General features: G+C 43.6%; 1 protein-coding gene across 4 annotated transcripts in view; it reads left to right on the top strand.

Annotated features, from left to right (window-relative positions):
* rnf220b (ring finger protein 220b) overlaps nt 1–22,040 on the top strand; it is a 31,890-nt gene extending 9,850 nt beyond the window's left edge. The window contains exons 3-16 of one of the 4 annotated variants that reach the window (XM_085151665.1): nt 12,357–12,483; nt 13,241–13,283; nt 13,370–13,462; nt 14,746–14,788; nt 15,022–15,111; nt 17,900–17,943; nt 18,225–18,306; nt 18,590–18,686; nt 18,840–18,899; nt 19,021–19,076; nt 19,158–19,242; nt 20,964–21,072; nt 21,697–21,771; nt 21,857–22,040. In XM_085151665.1, coding sequence (XP_085007791.1) covers nt 12,357–12,483; nt 13,241–13,283; nt 13,370–13,462; nt 14,746–14,788; nt 15,022–15,111; nt 17,900–17,943; nt 18,225–18,306; nt 18,590–18,686; nt 18,840–18,899; nt 19,021–19,076; nt 19,158–19,242; nt 20,964–21,072; nt 21,697–21,771; nt 21,857–21,928 — 1,076 coding nt within the window. In that variant the 3' untranslated portion in view covers nt 21,929–22,040. Of the gene's footprint in view, nt 1–12,356; nt 12,484–13,240; nt 13,284–13,369; nt 13,463–14,745; nt 14,789–15,021; nt 15,112–17,899; nt 17,944–18,224; nt 18,307–18,589; nt 18,687–18,839; nt 18,900–19,014; nt 19,077–19,157; nt 19,243–20,963; nt 21,073–21,696; nt 21,772–21,856 lie in introns of all 4 variants that reach the window. The other 3 variants (XM_085151664.1, XM_085151663.1, XM_085151666.1) reach the window with 3 other exon arrangements.
* The last annotated feature ends 472 nt before the right edge of the window (nt 22,041–22,512 follow it).

Raw genomic sequence — 22,512 nt, 5'->3', positions numbered from 1 at the left:
TTTGCGGAAATGTAGTTTTTTTTTACCATCAAGGCCTCATGAGCCTATACTGGTGTTTTTAAAAGTTATCTCTGACTTTATGACTTTCTGTGTGGTTTCTGGGATGCTTAGGACTCATATTGCACTGCTGGAAATAGTTTATTTTGATGCAGATGCTGCTTTTTTGCAAATTTGCATTATAATATTTATTTTCGTTTTTCCTGCAGTGTATAAAAATTGGTGTATTTCAAAAATAAAACTATGAAGACACTCAAAATAAATTTCCTGTGGTGGGAAACTATTTTGTGCAACTTTTTTGTATTTACAGTTTTGAGGGATAAGCCTCTTAAATTTCTCTAACTAGAAATATATGTTAAAAAAACAAAAACATTTTCAATTTTTTTGTAGTTTATTGCACTTTTTTGCAATTTATGTAATTACTATGCCCTTAATGCAGACATATTATTAAAATCTAGGCTGTAATGGTTGTATTGATGTATAGCAACTTGAAATGCTCCCAAAAATGGCTCCACAGCATGTAAACATATAATATAAGCTCTGGCAGACTTGGTTCTATGGTCGGTCTTAAAGGGTTAAGTTTGCTCGTGTTAGCGCCGAGCTAAAGTGCTGCTGCTGCGCTTTGGCATTAAATAAATAAATCAGACTGATGTTGATGCTGGATCATCATCACATCAGCTGAGTTGGTCCTAACATGCTTGCTTCTGAGTCGACCTTGGTGTGTGTTGCCCGGCTCAGTCCAGTCTCTGGATCAGTCATGTGAACTGTGAGCGGCGCCTGCGTGACCTCGCGGCGTGAGAACACAGCGGAGAAGATCTACACCCGCTGGCGCTGCCACCGGCCTCTTTGTTCTCCTGTGTTTGCTGACGGGGGCTCACACGGCGCTGCGCTCACCACGGCTACACGGCAGTGAGTGTAACACACACTGAGTGTGTGTTTGCAGACACATTTCTTACAGCTCGTCCGCTCTGCTCAGAGCGTTGTATTAAAGCTCACTATATCTTTTTCCTAACAAGGCGTCTGAGCCGGGGGAGTCGCCCGTCTGTGCCGGGACGCCTCACGCTGCAGGCTGAGATGTTGCGCCCTTTTGCCACAAAAGAAAACAGCGGCGTTATATACAGCTCAGCTTTGTTTGCACTGTGACGGCTGATTGATGCAACGACTCACCTCTAAGGCCGTTGTTCTCATTCTGCTTGTTTGTCCTGTTGTCATTTATCTCTTGTTTTCTTACTTCTTACTTTATTTTCATTGAACGATAAAACAAGAACGATGAACATCAGCAAGTGCTTTCCTTCGAATATGTCGTCCTCGTGGATTTCTTTAGAGTTATTGTGCACGATCAGCGCTTAAAAACCTGCCGTTGTGTCTGCGGGTCACTGAAGAGAAGCTGCTCCATCATCTGTATCTTTCCAGCATTTGAAGATAAAACCATCGTCATCTGCTGTAATTGTTCACTCCTCCAGGCAGACACAATAACATCCTTCAGGAAGTGTGACTAACCCAAACACAGGTGTATCACACACCAGGTGCTCGCGGTGTTTCTGACAGTATCAGATCTTATCTCGAGCAGAGAGATGAGAGCGATAGCTCTTATCTGCAGCGACGCCCACGGGTGAAGCCAAAGGAGGATGCTGTCCGCTCACACGGCTTTCAGGCCTGATGCGGGGGCCTTTTTTCCAGCTACACATTGCCTGGAAAAAACAAACCATTCAGACTTTGTTTGAAGTGTGCAACTAGTTAAGTCTCTCCAGAGTGCTGCTGCCTATTGGGAGAGGTTTCCACTGCTCACCTGCGCTGCACAAAGTGCATGTGGGACAGGTGTGTGATGGGAAAACAGGTGGGCAGCGTGTGTGCTTGTTTGTGTCAAAATGACTCGGCTAAAGCAACAATCCAGCGTAAAAAGACGGCACAGTAACAGCTGAGGATCGGACTGAACCTTTTTTCTTGTTTCTTGGCAAGAAAAGAAACAACGACTGAAGTCAAACACTTTCAGAACAAAAACAGATTCTTTGTAACAACATCTGCAGGTTTTGTTGGTTTTGAGCAAACTGTGCAATTTCCTCACATTCAGGAGTTTTTAGTATTAATCACTGGTTACCTCAAAGACAGCAAGTTATTCTTTTTCTGACTGTTGTTACTAAATGTGCGATCGCTCCCTCTCCTGCTAACCAGATGAATCCTGTTCTTTCTTTATGAGCTCATCTTTCTCCTTTTAATCGGAGCATATTGTAATTGCCTCTTTTGTCTTCATGCTGTATGTTTCCACTTTTAAACAATGAAGCGAGTACAGGAGAACAAACAGAATCAGTTAGTTCAGGTAATTTAGGAGCAGTCTTCTTAAGGCTGATTGATGAAGAGTGATGATGATGATAATAATGATCCATGCGATCAGTTTTATAAAAACGCTTCCTTCTCAGAGAGCCGTGTTTTTTGTTTTAAAGAAGCTGCAGAAGCAAAAATCTTCATTTTTTCTCGTTTTTTGTCCGATCAGTCATAACAGCAGAGCTCATGTTATCTCTGTTTTTTCTCCAACAGCTTCTCTGTAGCCTCTCAGCTCCGTCTGTGGACCTCGTCTGCGTTTCCACAGCGTGCTTCATGCAACAGTTCAAATCGAGTTCATCCTTTTTCTTTCCTGTTTTAAATAAGAGTGACAGGTAGCGGTGGCTTTGCTCCTGTCGAGTTTTGGTTACAATCAGTGTTGGTCAAGTTACTTGAAAAAAGTAATCAGTAACTAATTACTGATTACTTCCCCCAAAAAAGGTGATCAAGTGATAGATCTTTCAGCCCAATTCTACTTTTTCTGCATAATCATCATACAAAATGTAATCAAATGGAAAAGTCTCTTTTTAAAACTTGTTTTATTAGTTTTAATCTTTTAACTTTATGCATCAAGTAAAAATTTAATTATCTGCAACATTCTCTGACTGGAAGAAATTAGTTTAACATTTAAACCTATTTTCTGCACATTCCAGCTCATAAAAGAAAATATTTTGTGTGTTTACACTCAGTCTTTCAAATAGATGCAAGTAAAACACAGCAGAAAATAAATAAAGTCAAAGACTAGCGGTCCTGTTGCTCTATTTTCACCTGTAAAGCAGGAGTGGGGTAGGCGGAGGGTTACCCTGGTGCAGGTGTGCAGCGGTCAGTGGAAGAATCCGCGAGTTTCTCTGTGAGTTTCCCATTACGTCGTAGCTACTCGGTGCTTGTTTGGAAGTTTAGGGGTTTTTTCGCTGTAAAAAGAAGTTTTCTTCCCACGCACAACGGACACTAATGTTTTTGTCACTTTTTATGGAATCAAACTCAAAGTAAGGTCAGTACTTCCACGCTTTAAACGCTGCACGCTCATACTCTCTCTGCACTCGATATATGATCCATTGTTGATCTGCACACAGCTGTTGTCACGAACGTCGCACTCGCTTACGTCACTGTCATGAGACGTTCTCGCAAAAAAATCACGGTTTTAGTAACGCAGTAACGCAGCGTTCCTACGGGAAAGTAACGGTAATCTAATTACTGTTTTTGCAATAGTAATCCCTTACTTTACTCGTTACTTGAAAAAAGTAATCGGATTACAGAAACGCGTTACTGCCCATCTCTGGTTACAAACACTAAAATTCTGGCCTCACGTTTGTTTCATGAGGCAAAGCTACGGTGCGTGTCTGCGTGTCACACCTGTCCTCAACGAGGGGACGAGGTAATAAAGTAAAGTAAAGTCCTCGTGCGCGGACTTTACTGTGCTGTGCTGTTATTGTTTCAGTGTCAGAGTCCTGCTGCACTAATTAAACTCTGAGTGTGAGTTACACACACACACACTCACACACACTCGGACTGTTTAGAAAAGTTGAGTCTTTGCAACAACAGAGCAATCCCCTCATTTTCTCCTTATTAAGCACTAATTGAGAGAACGAGTGAGAAGGGAAATGAAAATGAGACGTGATGAGGACGCCACAGAATAATAGGAGAGAGAGCGAGCGAGCATTACTGTGTATTAATCAGTGGTCTGGGTAATAGTGATCTGTATTTTTGGAGCCAATCTAATTTCAGCCTAACGGGGATTGTAATGTGTTAGCGTCTCGATGTCTTTCTGCCTCATAAACACACAGACCTGTGCTAAAGAAACACTGCAGAACTCATTGATTCATTGATTAAACATTAATGATTGTTTGCTACATAAAAAAATATTGCATTAATCAGATCAGAGGAATTGCAGTTGCTAACGTGCAGGAAACCTTTGGAATTTGCTGGTGTTTTCCCCAAATTCCCGACTTTCAGAGGCTCAAACTCCTGCTTCTTCCACCCTTACTTTAGAGCAGAGTGGTGGCCACTGTGTCGTAGATATTGTCATCGAATTGTCATATTTCTCTTCTCCCTCCTGGCAAAAATACATTTAAGTTTAAAGTTTGAAAACTGCAGAGATCGGTTGCCTTTAGAGTCTTGAGAGAGCTTCAGGTTTTGACAGAGTGAGACAGAGACGGATATCTGTGTGTGTCAGGCTTTTGAGTGCAGGTTGTTGCCATCAGAATGAGTGACAGACCGCCGGTGAACGGCTCTGTCGCTGTCCCCCGTCACTGGCTTCCTGATCCAAAGTGACGGCACTGACTTTGACAGACAGCGCTCAGCAAAAGGATGTCGAGTCGAGAGCTGACACTTTGTGGCCCGCAGTTTCAGCTCTTTTACCTTTTCTTGTACTCTGACCTTCATTGCTGTGCATCTGGTTTGTTTTTCCCTGTAATGGTTGTTTCAGGAAGAAGGTGTTCAGAGGAACGAATACCAAGAAGTTACATCAAGTCAGGACCAACTTGAAAATGTGCAAAGGAAAGTTTGACCTGATTTGAAGTTTGGCTGATGCAGTGACCCAAAACAGACGCTCGGTTACCAAATTACACTGCGTTTGATCCTCATGTGAACAAAGAACCACATCACAGCTCTTTAAAAAGCGTAAAATAGCACGAGTAAGTCTGAGCAAATTTCCTGCACATATTTAAGTCTTAATGGCTCATTAAAATATTAAAGTCTCAGCTTAAAAAAGTCTGTTTTTATAGTGTGAAAAGATCTGGGGGGTGGGGGTGGGGGGGTTATACCTGACTGTCCCCCGACTTCACCTAAACCTCAATATTTACTGAAACTCAGTTTTCTCTTAACCTTAAGTGAACCTTAGCTTTGTCGCATCATGTAAAACAGGGACAAATGTACACGCTGGAACTTGGTCGGTACCAACGCAGTTTTACGGTTTTATGCAGTTTTACAGTTTTACGCAGTTTTACGCAGTTTTACAGTTTTACGCAGTTTTACAGTTTTACGGTTTTACGCAGTTTTACACAGTTTTACAGTTTTACGCAGTTTTACGGTTTTACGCAGTTTTACGGTTTTACGCAGTTTTACACAGTTTTACGGTTTTACGCAGTTTTACACAGTTTTACACAGTTTTACGCAGTTTTACAGTTTTACACAGTTTTACGGTTTTACGCAGTTTTACACAGTTTTACGGTTTTACGCAGTTTTACACAGTTTTACGCAGTTTTACAGTTTTACGCAGTTTTACAGTTTTACGCAGTTTTACAGTTTTACGGTTTTACGGTTTTACGCAATTTTACGGTTTTACGCAGTTTTACACAGTTTTACACAGTTTTACAGTTTTACGCAGTTTTACGGTTTTACGCAGTTTTACACAGTTTTACAGTTTTACGCAGTTTTACAGTTTTACACAGTTTTACGCAGTTTTACACAGTTTTACAGTTTTACAGTTTTACAGTTTTACGCAGTTTTACAGTTTTACACAGTTTTACAGTTTTACGCAGTTTTACACAGTTTTACACAGTTTTACGCAGTTTTACAGTTTTACAGTTTTACGCAGTTTTACAGTTTTATGCAGTTTTACAGTTTTGCAGTTTTACAGTTTTACGCAGTTTTACAGTTTTACACAGTTTTACAGTTTTACGCAGTTTTACAGTTTTACACAGTTTTACACAGTTTTACACAGTTTTACGCAGTTTTACAGTTTTACAGTTTTACAGTTTTACGCAGTTTTACAGTTTTATGCAGTTTTACAGTTTTGCAGTTTTACAGTTTTACGCAGTTTTACAGTTTTACGCAGTTTTACGCAGTTTTAGTTTTACGCAGTTTTACAGTTTTACAGTTTTACGCAGTTTTACAGTTTTACGCAGTTTTACGCAGTTTTACAGTTTTACAGTTTTACGCAGTTTTACAGTTTTACACAGTTTTACAGTTTTATGCAGTTTTGCAGTTTTACAGTTTTATGCAGTTTTGCAGTTTTACAGTTTTATGCAGTTTTACGCAGTTTTACAGTTTTACGCAGTTTTACGCAGTTTTACGCAGTTTTACAGTTTTACGCAGTTTTACAGTTTTATGCAGTTTTACAGTTTTACAGTTTTATGCTGTTTTACAGTTTTACAGTTTTACACAGTTTTTAACACCCAGTTTGACACCAAAGTTAAAAAAAGGATTTTCTCTTGAACTTCTTAAAGGAATTTAAGTACATGCAAATATCCTGACCTGTGGACTACAGCTGATTTCACAAACCTGTTTAAATAAAACCCTAAAACAACTAGTAACGTGTGTTTTAGGATAACAAAGTACACGACTTTACTGGCTTTGTTATCAGTGATTGCAGTCACCATCTTTCCCCGTGCTCACTGGCGTGCTTCTTCTTCTTCAGCGTATCAGGATACACAACAGCACACTTGTAGACACGCCGCCTGCGTCAGCAGCAGCTGAAGTTTTGCATTGAGTGTGTTGCTATATCAGTGAAGTGGAAACAGTAACACATTTCATGTTGGACTTGAAAGACTTTTGGTCCAGAAGTCCTGAAAATAGATTCAGGGTCAGGTCATGTAAACGAAGCTGGTCTGTAAAGACTAAACTGCGAGGAGTCCACGTTTCTAATCTAAAGCCACAACATTTAATGACATTTGGTCTTGTGTATTTTCACACATACCCAAGGACAGCCGTAAGTTTCCCCCTGACTTCCACTTCCTCGCTCCAATCTGGAAGTCACTATCAAAGATCATTGAGCCATGCATCTCAATGAGGGGCAGATTGATTGGTCGGAGCGGAGGCAGGGTTCGATCTTTGCCCCGAGGTCCTGAGAAAGGAAATATGGTCACAGGGACGCAGTCGCACAGCTAGCCGGTCCACTCTCCATCAATGAGATGATTGGACACATATATGCTGGGCCACACCCGCAGCTGATGGAACAATTGTGACTAATGGAGAAGATGAGAGAGAGGGGGGAGTTGGGAGTCTGATTGACCCGTGGTCAGAGAGGTGATGTCCATTGATCTGCAGAGCAGGAGGAAGGGTTGTGGCCTGAGGTGCTTCAGAATGAGTCTATTTGGGGTTTGCCGTCCATTCCCACCAGGAGCTTTTTCATCATCTGACTCTCTGCGACTTACAGCTGCTGTCTGCTGTGTTCGCGTTACACACATCGCACTACAAAGGCCAAAGGCCAATCAATGCGCTACAAGAGGTTGATACAGATCTTATTAGTCAATGAATGATCATTAGCGGTCTAACGAGGCATTGATTTGCGCAGGGGCCAAAGGTCGCCGTGGTTGTGGCGAGTGTCTTTAATACATTAAACACAATTGATTGCAGAGTAGGAGGGGTATTTTGAAGGATGCTGGAATTAGATTGGACAGTGAGAAATTTGAGGTCAAGCCGGGAGAGGAAGCGTAGGTGCCTTCCAAGCCGCCGAATGCGGTTAGGATTGAGCACCGGGCCGAGCAGCACATTCGTCTCGCAGGTATTACCGCTGCAGCCATTCTGCAATTAATAAAAAGCAGATATGCAGAAGCACTAAGTCAAAGGCAACTGGACTTGCTGTTTCAAAGGCTGCTGCTACAGCCTTTGAAAGCTGAGGAAATGACTTTGCTCATAGCAGATGTGTTACTACAGGGCCTATTATGTTGCTCATTAAATACCCAACCTCTCAATAGGCCATTATTTCCCCAATAAAAAACAAACGGCGGCCTGCATACTTTCCCTCCCCCCTGCCTCTGTCTCAGAGGTTTGCTCTACCTCACAAAAAGCCCTGACTAATATCCTGCATGTGATGCTTTTAAATAGGAAGCAGGCCGCGGGACAGGGAGGGGTACAGGTGTGGCAGGAGCCAATGGCTTTTATAGCCCTCCGTCTCCTCTGAAAGTGTGCCAAGGACCTGCCTGCACAACCCACCGCTGCGGTGCTCGCCGCCAAGCGTTAACTTTCCTGCCCCCGCCGATCCCTACGTGCCTACTGGTTATATAGAGTCTGTGCTTGTTACAGCTTTATGGAGGGATTTCTGATGTGCTTAGAGGATTGTTTGATGATTGGGATAATGATGCCATTTGGAGTGAGTTGTCTCAGCACTCAGAGAGAAAAACAGACGCAGGCTGTGCGAAAAATACATCAAATCAAATAAAAGCCTCAGTTTCTGCCCCGGACGCTTGCTCGTACGCCCGCTGCCATTCAAAGCCGTCCGGTCCTGCTTGCGTCAATCAGAATTACGCCACGTCTACAGGTTTGTCACCAGGGGGACGTTCGTCACCACGTCTCCCCCTGCAGAACAGCCGCTTCGTGCCCCGGCATAATGTCAATGGGTGACATCCAGGCCTGATGCGATGTGGCATTCACTAAAGGTCATGTTAGGCATCGCCGCTTCATCTGCATCAGCAGAACTGGCAGCCGTCATATGGGCGTTGGCTTCGGCCATTACACAGGCCCCGGGGGAGGCTTGATGCTTTGAGGATTTGTCAGCAGGATTCTGATCCCGGGACACTCGAGCTCCAACAGACTCGCACAAGCCGTGGACTTGTTTGCTGTTAGTAGTGGGGAGGCAGAGACGCGGCACGCCGTGAGGCTGGGTGGAGCCGAAGACTGTTTTTAGCATGTTTGTCTGTGCTCCTCCTGCGCTGTACACGCCTATAAACTGCAAAACACTAAGAAATAAATATCTGATGCATGCATTTTGTTCTCTCATGAACACGGCAGCAAATCCAGCCAAACAAGCTCAAGTGGGCGTCTGTAAGTCAAGGGTGAAAACGGCAGCTGGACAAAGGCTAGACGGACAGGAAAGGAGGAGCTGAAGCGGCGAGACACAAAGACAGAAAAAGGAAACAATCAGAGACAGACAGCGAATCCATCAGATGGGCCGGTCCATCCCAGCCAGTTGCCCCAGTGAGGGGACAGTTAACGAGCCCCACAGGCAGGTTTTACAGCCCCTGTTGTGTGTCGGACCCCCCAGGCTGAAGACGAGCTGAGGCTGACTCATACTGACAGGCTTTATGTGGGCAGGGCGGAGAGCAGCGGGGCGGAGAGCAGCGGGGCGACGGAGACGTGTAAAAAGGTGCTCGTGAAGCAACGACTGTCACTTACAAGAACGCACACGCACACACACACACACACACACACACACTCCTCGTGCCTATGGTACGACAACTTTTCTCCGTGCCCCTGGTACACTGCGCAGAAACACCTTACCACACACAGACACACACTCATACAAACATTCTCACTTCCTCACCATTAAATTTGATGTGTGTGGAGGTGTAGGGTGGGGTGGGGGTGTAGTAAGATGAGGGGGGCCTTATCCAAAAAGTGGACCAATAAAACACCTGAAAATCAAATCCCATTGCTCTTATCGCGGCGCCATTCACAGACGTTATCTGTGCAGGTAATGTGGTTATAAATTCAATTTCAGCCCACAGATTTCATTGTTTACTGATGCCTGCATGTTCCGGGCGGCAGAGCGCGGAAAGCTCGGGAACGCTCAATGCGTGTCGGGAAAAGTCATTTAGGCTTCTGCTCGGGGATGCAAAAAAGGCAGGGGTGTGTGTTTGGTGGGGGGAGCTGTCACTCTCTCAAGGACACCTGACTCCACTTTCTATTTCCAACCCCATGTTTTATTTAGAGCCCATTTTGCCCCATTTGTTTCCTCATTACGGTCCCACAGCGCCACTGATGTCAGGGGACCGCGGCTGATGGACAAGCCCGAGCATCGCTGGTCAGCTGGACTCGGAGCAAAGCGTTAGTCCGGTGTCATAACAGGGTCCTGGAGGAAGTTCAGTCCCATATTAAACTGGAATCTTCTTTGCTAAAACAAACTGGGATCGCCACACGGTGTCATTCCCCCCTCGGCTGTGCCCGGATGGAAAATTAGGTGCGTCTTGCCTACGAGCCCTCCCCGTATGATTGATGGCTTTCAGGAGTAAATCACCTCATCTACTAGGTAAAATCTTGATATAGTGGAGCTGCTCGGGCTCCCAGCTGTCTGCTTATGGCAGTAATCCATCAGTGGGGCCCAATGGGCCGAGTGGCCCTCCTGGGTAATGTTCCTATTGACAGCCTATGGTGTCAACACACACAGCAGGGGGCCGTAGCACCGAGTGTGTTACCTGACTTTACTCTCACCACGGCCGCCCGTCTGTAGACGGGTCCACTAAACAGAAACACTCAGAGCTCCAATCAGCTACTGAACGTCTGAAGTAACCAAGTATCCAACATTTACTCGAGTATTCTGTTTTTAGGCACCTGTTCAACTTTGATCTGCACATGTGCGACAGATACTCCTCACAGTGTATTTGAATGCTGCTCACCTCTGATATTTTACATGTTTCTGGATCATTAAGCATTAAAACTGCAGATTTTAATAAACGATTCCTTCATGCTGTTGTGATTAGAGACGGACCGATCGATCGGTATCAGTCCGATACTGACGTAAATTACTGGATCGGATATCGGAGAAAAATTAAAAAAATGTAATCCGATCCATTAAATATCAACAAAGCACCTCACAAAACTTGCGACATGGCGTAACTCGGCTCATGACTGTAGCACATCGCAGCCGTGTGGTCACGTGATAGAGCGGCTGTGTGTGTTTGTAGCCTCGCTAGCAAACCAGCATTTCATCTCCGAGGACGTTTTCCCAGAGAGAAGTAAAGCAAGTGTGTAAGTTCATCTCTGAATGTTTGTAAAGCATTCCAGCGTTAAGCTTAACAACCGATATATGGAGCGACTGCCTCTCTCTCTCTCTCTCTCTCTCTCTCTCTCCTGCTGCTACTTCAATCACCAAACTGATCAATGATCAGCTGATCGTCTCTCTTCTTTGTTTTTGGCCCACTTCTCACCAGAAAGAGGAAACCAGCGGCTGAACAACAGCAGCACGTTTAAGCTTGATCAGCTGTTGTTAGAATTTATTTAATATTATTTCTACACCAGGATCTTTTTCTACAGCTGACGTAACTGTGCAGGGGCGGATCTAGCAAAGTGTAGCCAGGGGGGCCGATAGGGCATGAACAGGGAAAAGGGGGCACAAAGACATACTTTTCTTTCTTATTCTCATTTAAAATGTTGAGCTTTTAATAAATAATTATCTGACTCTTACACCCAAAGTTTTAATCTGATGTAAAATATATAGAAGTCCATTACTGTATATAGTAACTGTTAAGTCTAATATACCCTAGTAAGCTATAGTACTTTTTCCTTTGGGAACCATCTGTGCAGTCTGCAATTCTGTAGAAGAAAGATGTTGAATCTATTTAATTATTCTTGAAAAATAATTTAATTCTGTGCATTTTTTTTCACACTGCATCAAATTAAATTTGATTACGTCGATTAAGCATCATGAGGTGGGGGGTGGTTCCCTTTTTTTTTCTTTTTTTTTTGCTGGGAGTTTGCAACCCTATTAGTTAGGTTGTTTAATATTTCTGCTAAGTACTCTTTAAAACACCAGAATAGGGAGGATGGAGCAGGTTTAACTTTATTAGTTTGATCAGTTTTGCTGAACTATGAAATATTTTGTTGTATTTTTTTACATACAGGTATAACAGAATAGCTTTAGTGTTGTTGTTTATTTAAACTTGAGTATAAACTTATACAAAATGCAGCAAGATATTAAAAAACAGTTTTATTGATTAAAAAACACTATATCGGATTCATATCGGTATCGGACATAGAAAAGTGGTATCGTGCATCTCTGGTTGTGATTGTGTTTTCTGTTTTTGTAATGAATATTTGTTCTTTTATGTTGTGAAACCAAAGCATTTGCTGACATGTTGCTGTGCAGTAAATAGTCTTTATGCACCACCTCACGTATAAAGTCCCAGAACACAAATTTAATGAAAAGAAAAATAGTAGAAAAATCTTCATGTGATAAATTAAGTGATGGATTCGACTTGTTCTTGTTCAGCCTCTCAAACCCTCTCTGAAAAAAAAAAAGTCTCTTATGCGACTAATAAATGTGTATCCATTTAAAGTCAAGTGTTAAGTATTTGAGAGGGCAGTCTAACAGTAAACAGTAAACAGGGTTTTCACGACGCAGTTTCCATCAGCACCTCTAACTGTTCAACACCTCACGTTCGCAGGCAAAGTCAAAGGTCTGTATGACGCTCAGGCGCCGGCGTGTCCCGTCTGCAAGGCCGTGCTGCGACCCGGCGAGCTGCAGGAGCACATGGAGCAGGAGTTAGCCAAACTGGCCCAGCTGCAGATCAGGTATCACTCCCTGAGGATGCTTCATTTTACGGGAAACAGCGTTTCCCTCTCACCACCGTCTCAAACGTTTACACTACCTCCGTTTATGTTTGTCCTTTTCTTGCTCTTCAGCTTTGAGGTGATAATTAAAGTAGACAGATCCCCCCCCCCCCCCCCCCCTCAGTTTCCCCAGGTGGTCGCTGCCTTCTTCTCTGTCACCTGCGTGCAGCGTTTACAAGCCGCCTCATTGTTCCCTACATATTTCATATTATAGCCTCTGGCCTCAAGGCAACAACTCATAGAGCAGATAATGTTCTGTTAATGGCTGCTTTGGTCTAAAACATACGCATAGATCAGACACACACACACACACACACACACACACACACACACACACACATTACCTGCTGCTTAGAACAGAAGAATGATTTCTCCAATAAAGGCATTACACTCCAAATCTGCTTAACGACCGCTCCGTGGACAGTAATGGTTTCAAATTGAACTTGGCCCACGGGGACACTGTGTGTGTGTGTGTGTGTGTGTGTGTGTGTGTGTGTGTGTGTGTGTGTGTCTACAGTATCCGTGTGACAGACACAATGTGAGGAGTAAAATGAGGTTACACACACACAGGATACACATTCAGAGATAAGAGCAGAGGTTGTTCACCGGATGACATTTAAAAGACAACATTGTGTTTGTAGGTTTTCTGGGCACGTTGTGTTGTTGATTTATGCAGAGCAAAAACAGGTTTAACATATCAGCTTCTGTGTTATTACAGTGCAGCTCCGCTCCAGCACGACCACTTCATAAGGACGCCAAAGGTACACGTAGCTGTGATGTTGTCAGCACATTCAGGAAGTAGCCGTCGTCCTGCCTCTGACTTGATTCTTTCTTTTTCGGGCTCCAGTCTCTTTCACTGTCCCTGCACATCAAGCGAGAGGGAAGTTCCCCCACCTCGCCCCCTCGACCGGCCGAGGAAGCCCACTCTGACCGATACCAGGTAGGATTTTAAAGAGTGCATCGTAATGAACATATAAGGCATAAAATAAACCTTACATTTACCAGTTGATGAAACCCAACGGGGTCTCCAAACGCTGCATCCTTGTGCCGCTGACCTCACAAACATATAAAGTTGTTTTTTTCCTTTTGCTGCTTTAGTTTCTTTCTTTTTTTTCCCTCTTTATTTATAAAGTTTTGCACATGTAATTTGACATATCAGGCCCAATACAGCACTAACTGATATAAAGACATATATCAAAACAAATTAGGCCATTAAGACTCGGATGATAACAATAAAACAGAAAAAAGAAAGAAAGAAGAAAAAACAAAACAAGAACCCACACACAGAAAACAAAAAACAAACAAACAAACAAAAAAATAATAATAATAAAAAAAATCAACTCCCTCCCAAAGCCGTAACAAAAGGGAACCCTGTGGTACAAAAGTTTAGTCTGTTGTGTTTTCAATGAGTTAAAGTAAATGATAAAAAGCTGCCACATCTGTGAGAACTTATTAACATTTCCTCTGAGTCTAAATTTTATTTTCTCCATTTTTAAGAAGAACATAACATCTTCCAGCCAACGTGATCGGGCTGGAGGGTGGGGAGCTTTCCAGGACAGCAAAATTCAACGCCATGCCAGCAGTGAAGTGAAAGCGATAATATCCAGTTGCTTACGACTAAGGTTCAGGGCGGCATCCTCAGAAACACCAATAATGGCAACTAGTGGACATGGTTTGAGAGTAACGCTCAAAACATGAGCGAGCACTTCAGAGTAAAAAGTCCAGTATAATTGAAGTGACGGGCAGGCAAAAAACATATGAGTTAAATCACAGGGGGACGTGTTGCATCTGTTGCTGCTGCTTTAGTTTCTAAGGACTGGGTTGAAATGCACGATGTCTAAGTTAGAAATACTCAGCCTGTGTGATGCTGTGGGGCCTTTACAAACATCCGTCTGCAGGGTAGGAAGTGAGAGACTCATCTCTTGTGATCACAACACAAAGAACAGCTTGTGCATGTCTGTGAGGACGAAGGCAGCATCGACCCTCAGAACGAGAAGCTTCATCAGATTGTACAATCTGTCCTGCACGGCATGTTCACGAAGCAGCAGACACACAGTGATGTAAACATGGAGGAGCACAGCGGCAGCGTTGAGATCACGGGGCACAAACATTACGTGCACGATTACGTCTCTTTTGTCAGTGACAGCTTCCTCCAACAGCATCGTCTATTTTCATGGACAGTTTTCTCTTGGAGTGTGAATGATGTTTTCTTCTCTGTTGCAGACGTTTCTGCGCGTCCGGGCCAACAGACACACCAGATTAAACGGTACGTTGATGCACGTGGGCTGAATGTTGTTTCTGTGCCGCACACTCAGAGTCCGGACCAGGCGACTGTCACGTCGTGAAGTTGAGAAATGAAGATTTTGTTCACGCTCGTCGTCCCCACCCTCACCACTCATTCAGATATCACCTTTTCCCACACCATCTCAGCTGGCCTAGCGCCCCCACGAGCAGAGGAGCTATTAACCTTTAAACTTTGACCCCTTGATATGTTAACAGTCGATGACCTCTGCTGGTGCAGGTGCTACGTCAAATCTGCCCCATTACGCCCCCACAGCGCAGGAGCCCACCTAGACTGCGCACAAGCTGGTAAGAAACACTGAGAAGCATCTTTCTTCTTCCCCACAGTCACCAAGGATTCGACACACAGGAAACATTTATTTTATAAAAGACCACCTCTGACACTTTCCACAGACAGGTTTGAAAAACATCAGCTCATTAATCAGCGTTTATTTAGCTGAATGGATATAATTATGTTCATGCTTTTAATCCTGAAATAGCCTTTATTTAACTTTTCAAGTGTCTCAAAATCTTTCCATAAAATGTGAAGCACAGGCGTGACACATCCTTACGACACCAGATTAATATTTATTCCACCTGAGCTGCTTTTTTAATAAAAATCTAAAAAACGTTTCCCAATGACAAACGCGTTTTGTTATAAATCACAAAAACTGTTGCCTCAGGTGCTTTACATTGTAAGATAAAGACCCCCTATGAGCAGCACTTTGGCGACAGTGGGAAGGAAGAACTCCCTTTTAACAGGAAGAAACCTCCGGCAGAGCCAGGCTCAGGGAGGGGCGGGGCCATCTGCTGGGAGACGCACGTACTGAGATATCTGACACTGTTACTCTCACAGTGTTGTGTAAATGTTTCACGTAGGAACTATTTTCTCTGCAGTCCCTCTGCAGCGTGCGGGTCGTTAGCCTTACGGCTCAGCCGCGGAGCTTCTGATGGCGTTTGCGCCGTGCGTCACGGTCAGAGACGAATGAAGGCTTTGTAGATCTGGAGTAACCAGATCAGGACGTGTTTCTGTTCAGAAGCTTGTAACAGAAAACTCAGCCCTGAACAGTTTCCTGCATTTCTAAATAAATGAATAAATGAAAGTATGTAGCGTGTAGCATGTAGCGTGTAGCATGTAGTGTGTTTGAAAGCAGTCTGACAGCATTTCTAAATAAATGAATAAATGAAAGCATGTAGCGTGTAGCATGTAGCATGTAGCGTGTAGCATGTAGTGTGTTTGAAAGCAGTCTGACAGCATTTCTAAATAAATGAATAAATGAAAGCATGTAGCGTGTAGCATGTAGCCTGTAGCATGTAGCGTGTAGCGTGTAGCATGTAGCATGTAGCATGAAGCGTGTAGCATGTAGCGTGTAGCATGTATCATGTATCATGTAGCGTGTAGCATGTATCATGTAGCGTGTAGCATGTAGCGTGTAGCATGTAGCGTGTAGCGTGTATCATGTATCATGTAGCATGTAGCGTGTAGCATGTATCATGTATCATGTAGCATGTAGCGTGTAGCATGTAGCGTGTAGCGTGTTTGAAAGCAGTCTGACAGCATTTCTGCACGAATACACAAACCTGCGCAGCGTCCCGGCGGCGGCTGACGCCACAGACTTCCTGCTCCGTTATTATTCCCGCTGAGACTCTGCAGCTCTTAGCTGACTCTTCAAACTGCTGTCGAGGTCTGTTAGCCTTTATTGGGCCTTATAACCGGACAGCATAATGAGCTTCTAAATACACGTCAGGGAGGAAAAAGAAGAGAGTCGGAGGAGGAGGAGGGGGCTCTGTTGATTAATCAACCTCTCTCTCCCTCTCCCTCTTCCTCTGTCTTCGTTGTTTGATGAGCTCCTCCTCATCTATGACCGTCTCTTTAACCCTCATTATGTTTGCTGGGATTGCGGCGCTCGGGTCACAGCCGCCGGCTCTCCGTGCGTTCCCCTCGGGGGCCGCTGTCATCCAGCAGGGAATTAGAGCGCCTTAAAACTTAATGTCCCCTTTTGCAATCTGCAGTCAGTCAGGGCACGGATGGAGAGGAGGTTCAGTTGGTGTTCTGCCGTGTTAACTTTCATATTTTTAGAGAGGAAAGCGGGGGAGGGCGGTGGGATGACAGCGCGGGGACGGGGGGGCGCTTTGAATCCCGTACTGCAGCTTCTGTCCACGCGAAGCATCTGCTTGTCTCTGCTTTAAGGGCATCAATGTGCTTGTGCATTTTGTGGAGTGAGCTCACACAGAAACTGAACTCAGTCGTTTTCAGTGTTGCAGCCATATTTTTATTGTTGGAGGTTATTAGACGTGAACGCGATGGTTTCCACAAGCAGGTGAAGTTTACGTTTGAGCATTTCCTGTCTGCACGATCATCGACTCTGAACCAGACGAACAATAATGACTTTTTGTTCCTTTAAGATTAAATTCAATACATGACACATCATTTATAAACGTGACGCTCTAATATTGAAATCTTAGCCCCATATTTATTTATTTGTTTATTTAATGAACACTTTCACTGGATTTATTAATCAAAACATGTGAAAGCAGAACTTTTACGTGTAATTCTTCCACACTCGTATTACTGCTGAAGTAAAAGCCGTACGTCTTCCACCACTGTTCGCTTTCTTCACTGTTTGCATGTAAAGTATTGAGTGCAGGACGTTGGGAGCTTTAACATCATGCACTGCTTTTAGCTGCTGACTCGCGGTGTTGTCTTTGCATAATTTATCCCGTTAGTATTTTTATCTTTTATTTAAATAAAAATAGAATAATATGGAGATAATAAATAGAGCTGTAAATATTAAGAAATCTCACCAACAAAAAGAAAATCCGTCTTTCTTTTGCTCTGGGCTCAGCGTGAACCTGTTTGAATGACAGTGGTCAGATTAGCTCCTATCACAGGACAAAGTCAGCTCGGCTGCTTTCGATGGAAGAGCTCAAACTCGTACGTTTTTATGTACAGGAACAAATAAGTTCATTACACATAATTCTGTTAGTAAAAATCCTGCGACTTGTTTGATGGTGCCGCCTGATTTAAACCCTAAAGCTAACGCCTCGTCCCCTTTAACATTGTTAACAATATTTCTTTTGTGTGTTCTGTGTTCAGTCAGGATGGGAAAGATGAAGAGGAGGAAACCAGAGGAAGCACAGGTAGCTCTGCAAGTATTTGTTTCCCTGACATTTGTGTTGTAATCAGAGATGAACATATGTAACGTGTGACACGCCGACCTCGAACCCTGAGACGCTGTTGCCTGGCTTTGTTCACGTGGCACACGGATCACTGTCACTGTGTATCCATGTGGAAGCGCCGCGAGCGCCGGTTCACGGAGGCAGATATGTAGCTCCGGGCTACAGGAGGCATACGTGACCCGATGTGTGTGTTTATGTGCGTGTCTTTGTGTGTACATGTGTGTGCGCGGCGTTGTTTTCAGGAGGGGTCGGCAGACTTGTTGGCATTGGAGGGCGACTGGAATGAGAGGAGAAGGATACAGATGGCGTCTATAGGCTTTAAAGGTAAGTGTGTGTGTGTGTGTGTGTGTGTGTGTGTGTGTGTGTGTGTGTGATCTTGTTCAGTGGAGGGGAATAATGTGACTGAGTGGCAGCTGAAGAAGCGCTGAACTTTTCAGTCCAGATTACGGAGCAGGATGCTGGAAGCTCGGCTTACGAGCAGCAGCTTCTTTGGCGTGAGGAGCAGCTCTGACCTGGAAACTGACTGACAGGCGCCGTCACAGCGCCGCAGATACACGGGCAATGGCGCATTTTGGCCGTTAACAACGATTTGCATCTGTGTCACCAGGTGCGATGCTGGTGAGCACCACCTCTAAGGAGTGTCGGGACAGCGACGCGGACCTGGACGTGGACGGAGACGACACTCTGGAGTATGGCAGGGCGCAGTATCCTTCTGGAGAGAACGCCAGCGTGCACGCTAAACGCATGTTAATGCTTTGATGCGTTTACAGTAAAGTGGGGGGACTGGGATATACGTGCACATGGAGGAAGTGCTTCCTCGCACACTTTGCTGTGTTTTCTCCTGACTTCGTTTGCAGATACACGGACACAGACGTGATTCCCTGTTCGGGAGAAAGCTCCAAAGAGACGGCAGTGAAGTACGTGTCCGTGTGACGATCGCTCAGTATTCGCTTAGATAAATATGAACTAAATTCATTTCAAAGCCGTTTCAGCTTCAGATGCTTTCAGTAAATATATTCTGTTTGTTTTCAGCAGCAGCAGCGCGCCGCCTGAATCCAGAGCAAACTTGGACTTTAATAAATGGTCAAATGATGGTGAGTTAGGAATAATGAGGCAGCTGAGCACAGTTCCTAAAACTATGATGTAACTGTAATCTGCTTGGTTTGTGTATCCAGGAAGTCCGTCTACAAGCAGTGGAGAGAAACAGGACGGCAGTGCAGCCGGTCTCACTCACACCTGCAAAAACGCTGAGATAGAGATGTGAGTCTGTCACAGCTGAAGCGCTCAGATGCTGCAGTTTAACACATTTATGCACAAACTGAGAGACTGTTAAAGCCGCTCGCAGCCCCGGAGTTCGTCCTTCCCGCTGTCGCCAAGCGCTCATTCATACAAAGGTCTGATTGTTGGGTTTCACCTTCCAAGAGGAAGCACATTGAAGCGACTGTTGTTGTGATTTGACGCCATATAAACAAATTTTAATGAAAAGTTTTATTGGAAAAAGAAGAAAACAAAGAGTATTTAATCCATTATGTCGTTAACCCGTTCATGCCCACTCTGTCATATACAGTAGAAACATTTCTGTGAGGCTTCCACTTCATCAGTGTGCCCCCCCCCCCATCTAAATAAAGTGCACAATACATTTTTAAGCAATAAAAAAGTCTAAAACTCATATAATTTATTTTAAAGCCCAGCGTATCATATTTGTGTGTTTTTGTGACATCATCAGCGTTAATTTTTTTTTTACCCTCAAAAAATGAGATAAATCGCATGAAACATTTTTAATAACTAAACTAATATGGCTCATGTAGCAAATTAAAACTCTCACAGGCCGATTAAGACTTTTGTCTGAAGGACCAACAAACTCTCCGTTATCAGAAAATGAAAGATTTCAGGGAGTTATTTCATGTTTCAGGTTTTAAAGGGTTAAAAATGTCAGAAGGTTCGATAAACGTTAATAAAAAATGAAGTTTTAGATCAGTGGTTCTTAACCTGGGTTTGATCGAACCCTAGGGGTTCGGCAGAGCCTCCGCCGTGACATGCACGGCTCATTTTGTGCACCAGTAAAAATCATATCTGTCTTGAATTTGAAAAAAATCCTATTTTATTTTTCACTAAAGAGGGGTTCAGTGAATGCGCGTATGAAACTGGTGGGGTTCAACCTCCAACAAGGTTAAGAACCACTGTTTTAGAGGTCAAAGGTAAATCCTTTTTCCCTGCTTTCCTGCACTCTGGACCAACATTTGTTAAACCCAAATTTCATAAATGGTTCAATTAATTAATGGTTTGTTTTTAAGTCTGACACACTTTGTTCAAGTTGCCAACGAGCCCGTGAACTTTCAGTCAAAGTGAAATAATCCGTCTTTGTTGAGTATTTGATGGATTTTGAGCCGTACCTCTGGAGACATGAGAGGAGACATGTCCAGAGTTGTGCCTCTTCAAATTAAAGTTTGATGTGGTGGAGGCAGCTTGATCCAGCTGTTGCTTCTCCCAGCATGCACTTGGTCCATCAGCCAACCAGAGGAAGCCATTCCTCTGTGTCCCGGTCCTCTGTATTTATGCCGTACCTGTTATACCCCAGCACATAATACCATACTACATCAGTGTGATGATGTCATCAGTCAGGGTCTGAGCAGGTGATGCAGGCGTGTACACGTTTCATTGCGCTGAATGCATCTGTACAGTATGTTTGCACATAGTCTGTCCTGTAATTGTGCGCGTGTATGTCTATTTCTGTGAGGACGCTGACACCTAAGCCCCGCCCCGCTGCCCATGATAAATGAGACGCCCAGTGCAGGCAACGTGATCGCTGCTAAATTTCATGCTCAGTGTCCATGTTGGCCAGCGAATAATTTAATCTGTCTTCGATTTATAAATGACTCTCCAGTGTCTGCCTAACTCGTGTGTCCTCCCTCGCTCGTCCTGTGTGTGCGTGCGTGTGTGTGTGCGTGTGCGTGTGTGTGCGTGTGTGTGTGCGCACACAGGCTCTCGGAGGACTCCACGCTGACAACATTAGACGCACTTAAGGCTCGGATACGGGACTTGGAGAAACAGCTGTCTAAAGGAGACAGATTTAAATGTCTGATCTGCATGGTGAGTGTGACGGCAAATTAAAGCAAAAGAGAAACGAGAACAATTCAAACTGTTGGTGTGTGTTTGTTTCTTCATTAACATAATTAATACAGTAATATTTTAATATATAAAATGTTTTTGTCTGCGACTCCTCGTATGATCGGACTGGACTGCAGATGACCTCAAAACTGATACACACGACAAATATTAGCATCTGATAAAGCTGCGATATTTAAATACTGACTCGTTTTACACGTAAAGAATCAAAACACTGAACAATTATTCACTCAAATATTTATTTAGCCCAAATGCACCACACACTGCTCTTCAAAGTCGACCCCGGTCTGAGAGAATTTATTTGTTTCTATTATTTTACGTGTAAAAATGTAAGTGATTAATTATTGGAAATATATAATTAAGTAGTAATGAACAGGTTTTTTTTTCTAACTTAAATATTTTGTTGTGATTTAAATTTGAAAAAGAAAAATTGTTACAAAGTAAAATATCACAGTGGGATAAATGAGATAAATAAATGAGAGAAAAGTCGCTTCGCTCTGATTGTAGTTACATGTGGACACCTAGTGGCAGCTTTGTTGCACTGCAGGTAAACGTTGCTCACCTGTTTTTGCCTGTTCCTGTGTGCAGGACACCTACACAACGCCGCTCACCTCCATCCAGTGCTGGCACGTTCACTGTGAGGAGTGTTGGCTTCGAACGCTGGTAAAAAGCTGAACATAAAAATGATGCAAAACATCCAGAACGAAGTAAAAGTCTGTAATAAAAGTCTCACCGCTCTTTTTCAAAGGGAGCAAAGAAGCTGTGTCCTCAGTGCAACACCATCACCTCACCTGGAGACCTGAGGCGAGTTTACCTGTGACTCACTTTCAGGGATTTCTTCTGTTTTGACCAATCAGGCTTGGACTTGTTGGGCAGCTGGCCTGTCACGCAAGCCCACCTTCCCCCCTCCCGTCCCTCCTACCATCGTTGTTCTCCTAACAGCTACTAACTAACTGAGTGCGACCTCTGACCTGTACAATATGTTTCTACTGCATCGTCCAGCAGATCAGAAGAAACCTCTGAAACCATCTGAGAGCTCAGGCACTGAGAAAAAAAATGCTTTGAGACTATTTATCGATTTTTAAAAAAATCTTTTTTTTGCTTTATGGAAAGATGATTGAATCACAAAGCACATGTACATAATTTTGTGTATGTTTGGAGTGGTGTGTGTATAGGATGTTGACTAGCAGACTGTATTTACTGTACAGAGCTTGTCTTAGATCACTTATTCTTTGTTTAGCTCTTGTAGGTTGGAAACATTTACAGTAATAATCATCACACGGGGACTTTGTCTTTGTTATTGGCGTATTTCTTTGTATAGGATCACTCAAATCTAATTTTATCAACATTACTAAAATAAAATCTGTGTCTAAAGGCGGTTGTTTCCTGAAATCTTTTAACTGT

This window comes from Neolamprologus multifasciatus, chromosome 23 (genome assembly GCF_963576455.1).
Source record: "Neolamprologus multifasciatus chromosome 23, fNeoMul1.2, whole genome shotgun sequence".
Taxonomy (NCBI): Eukaryota; Metazoa; Chordata; class Actinopteri; order Cichliformes; family Cichlidae; genus Neolamprologus; species Neolamprologus multifasciatus.
This window is presented reverse-complemented; position numbering and strand designations above follow the sequence as displayed.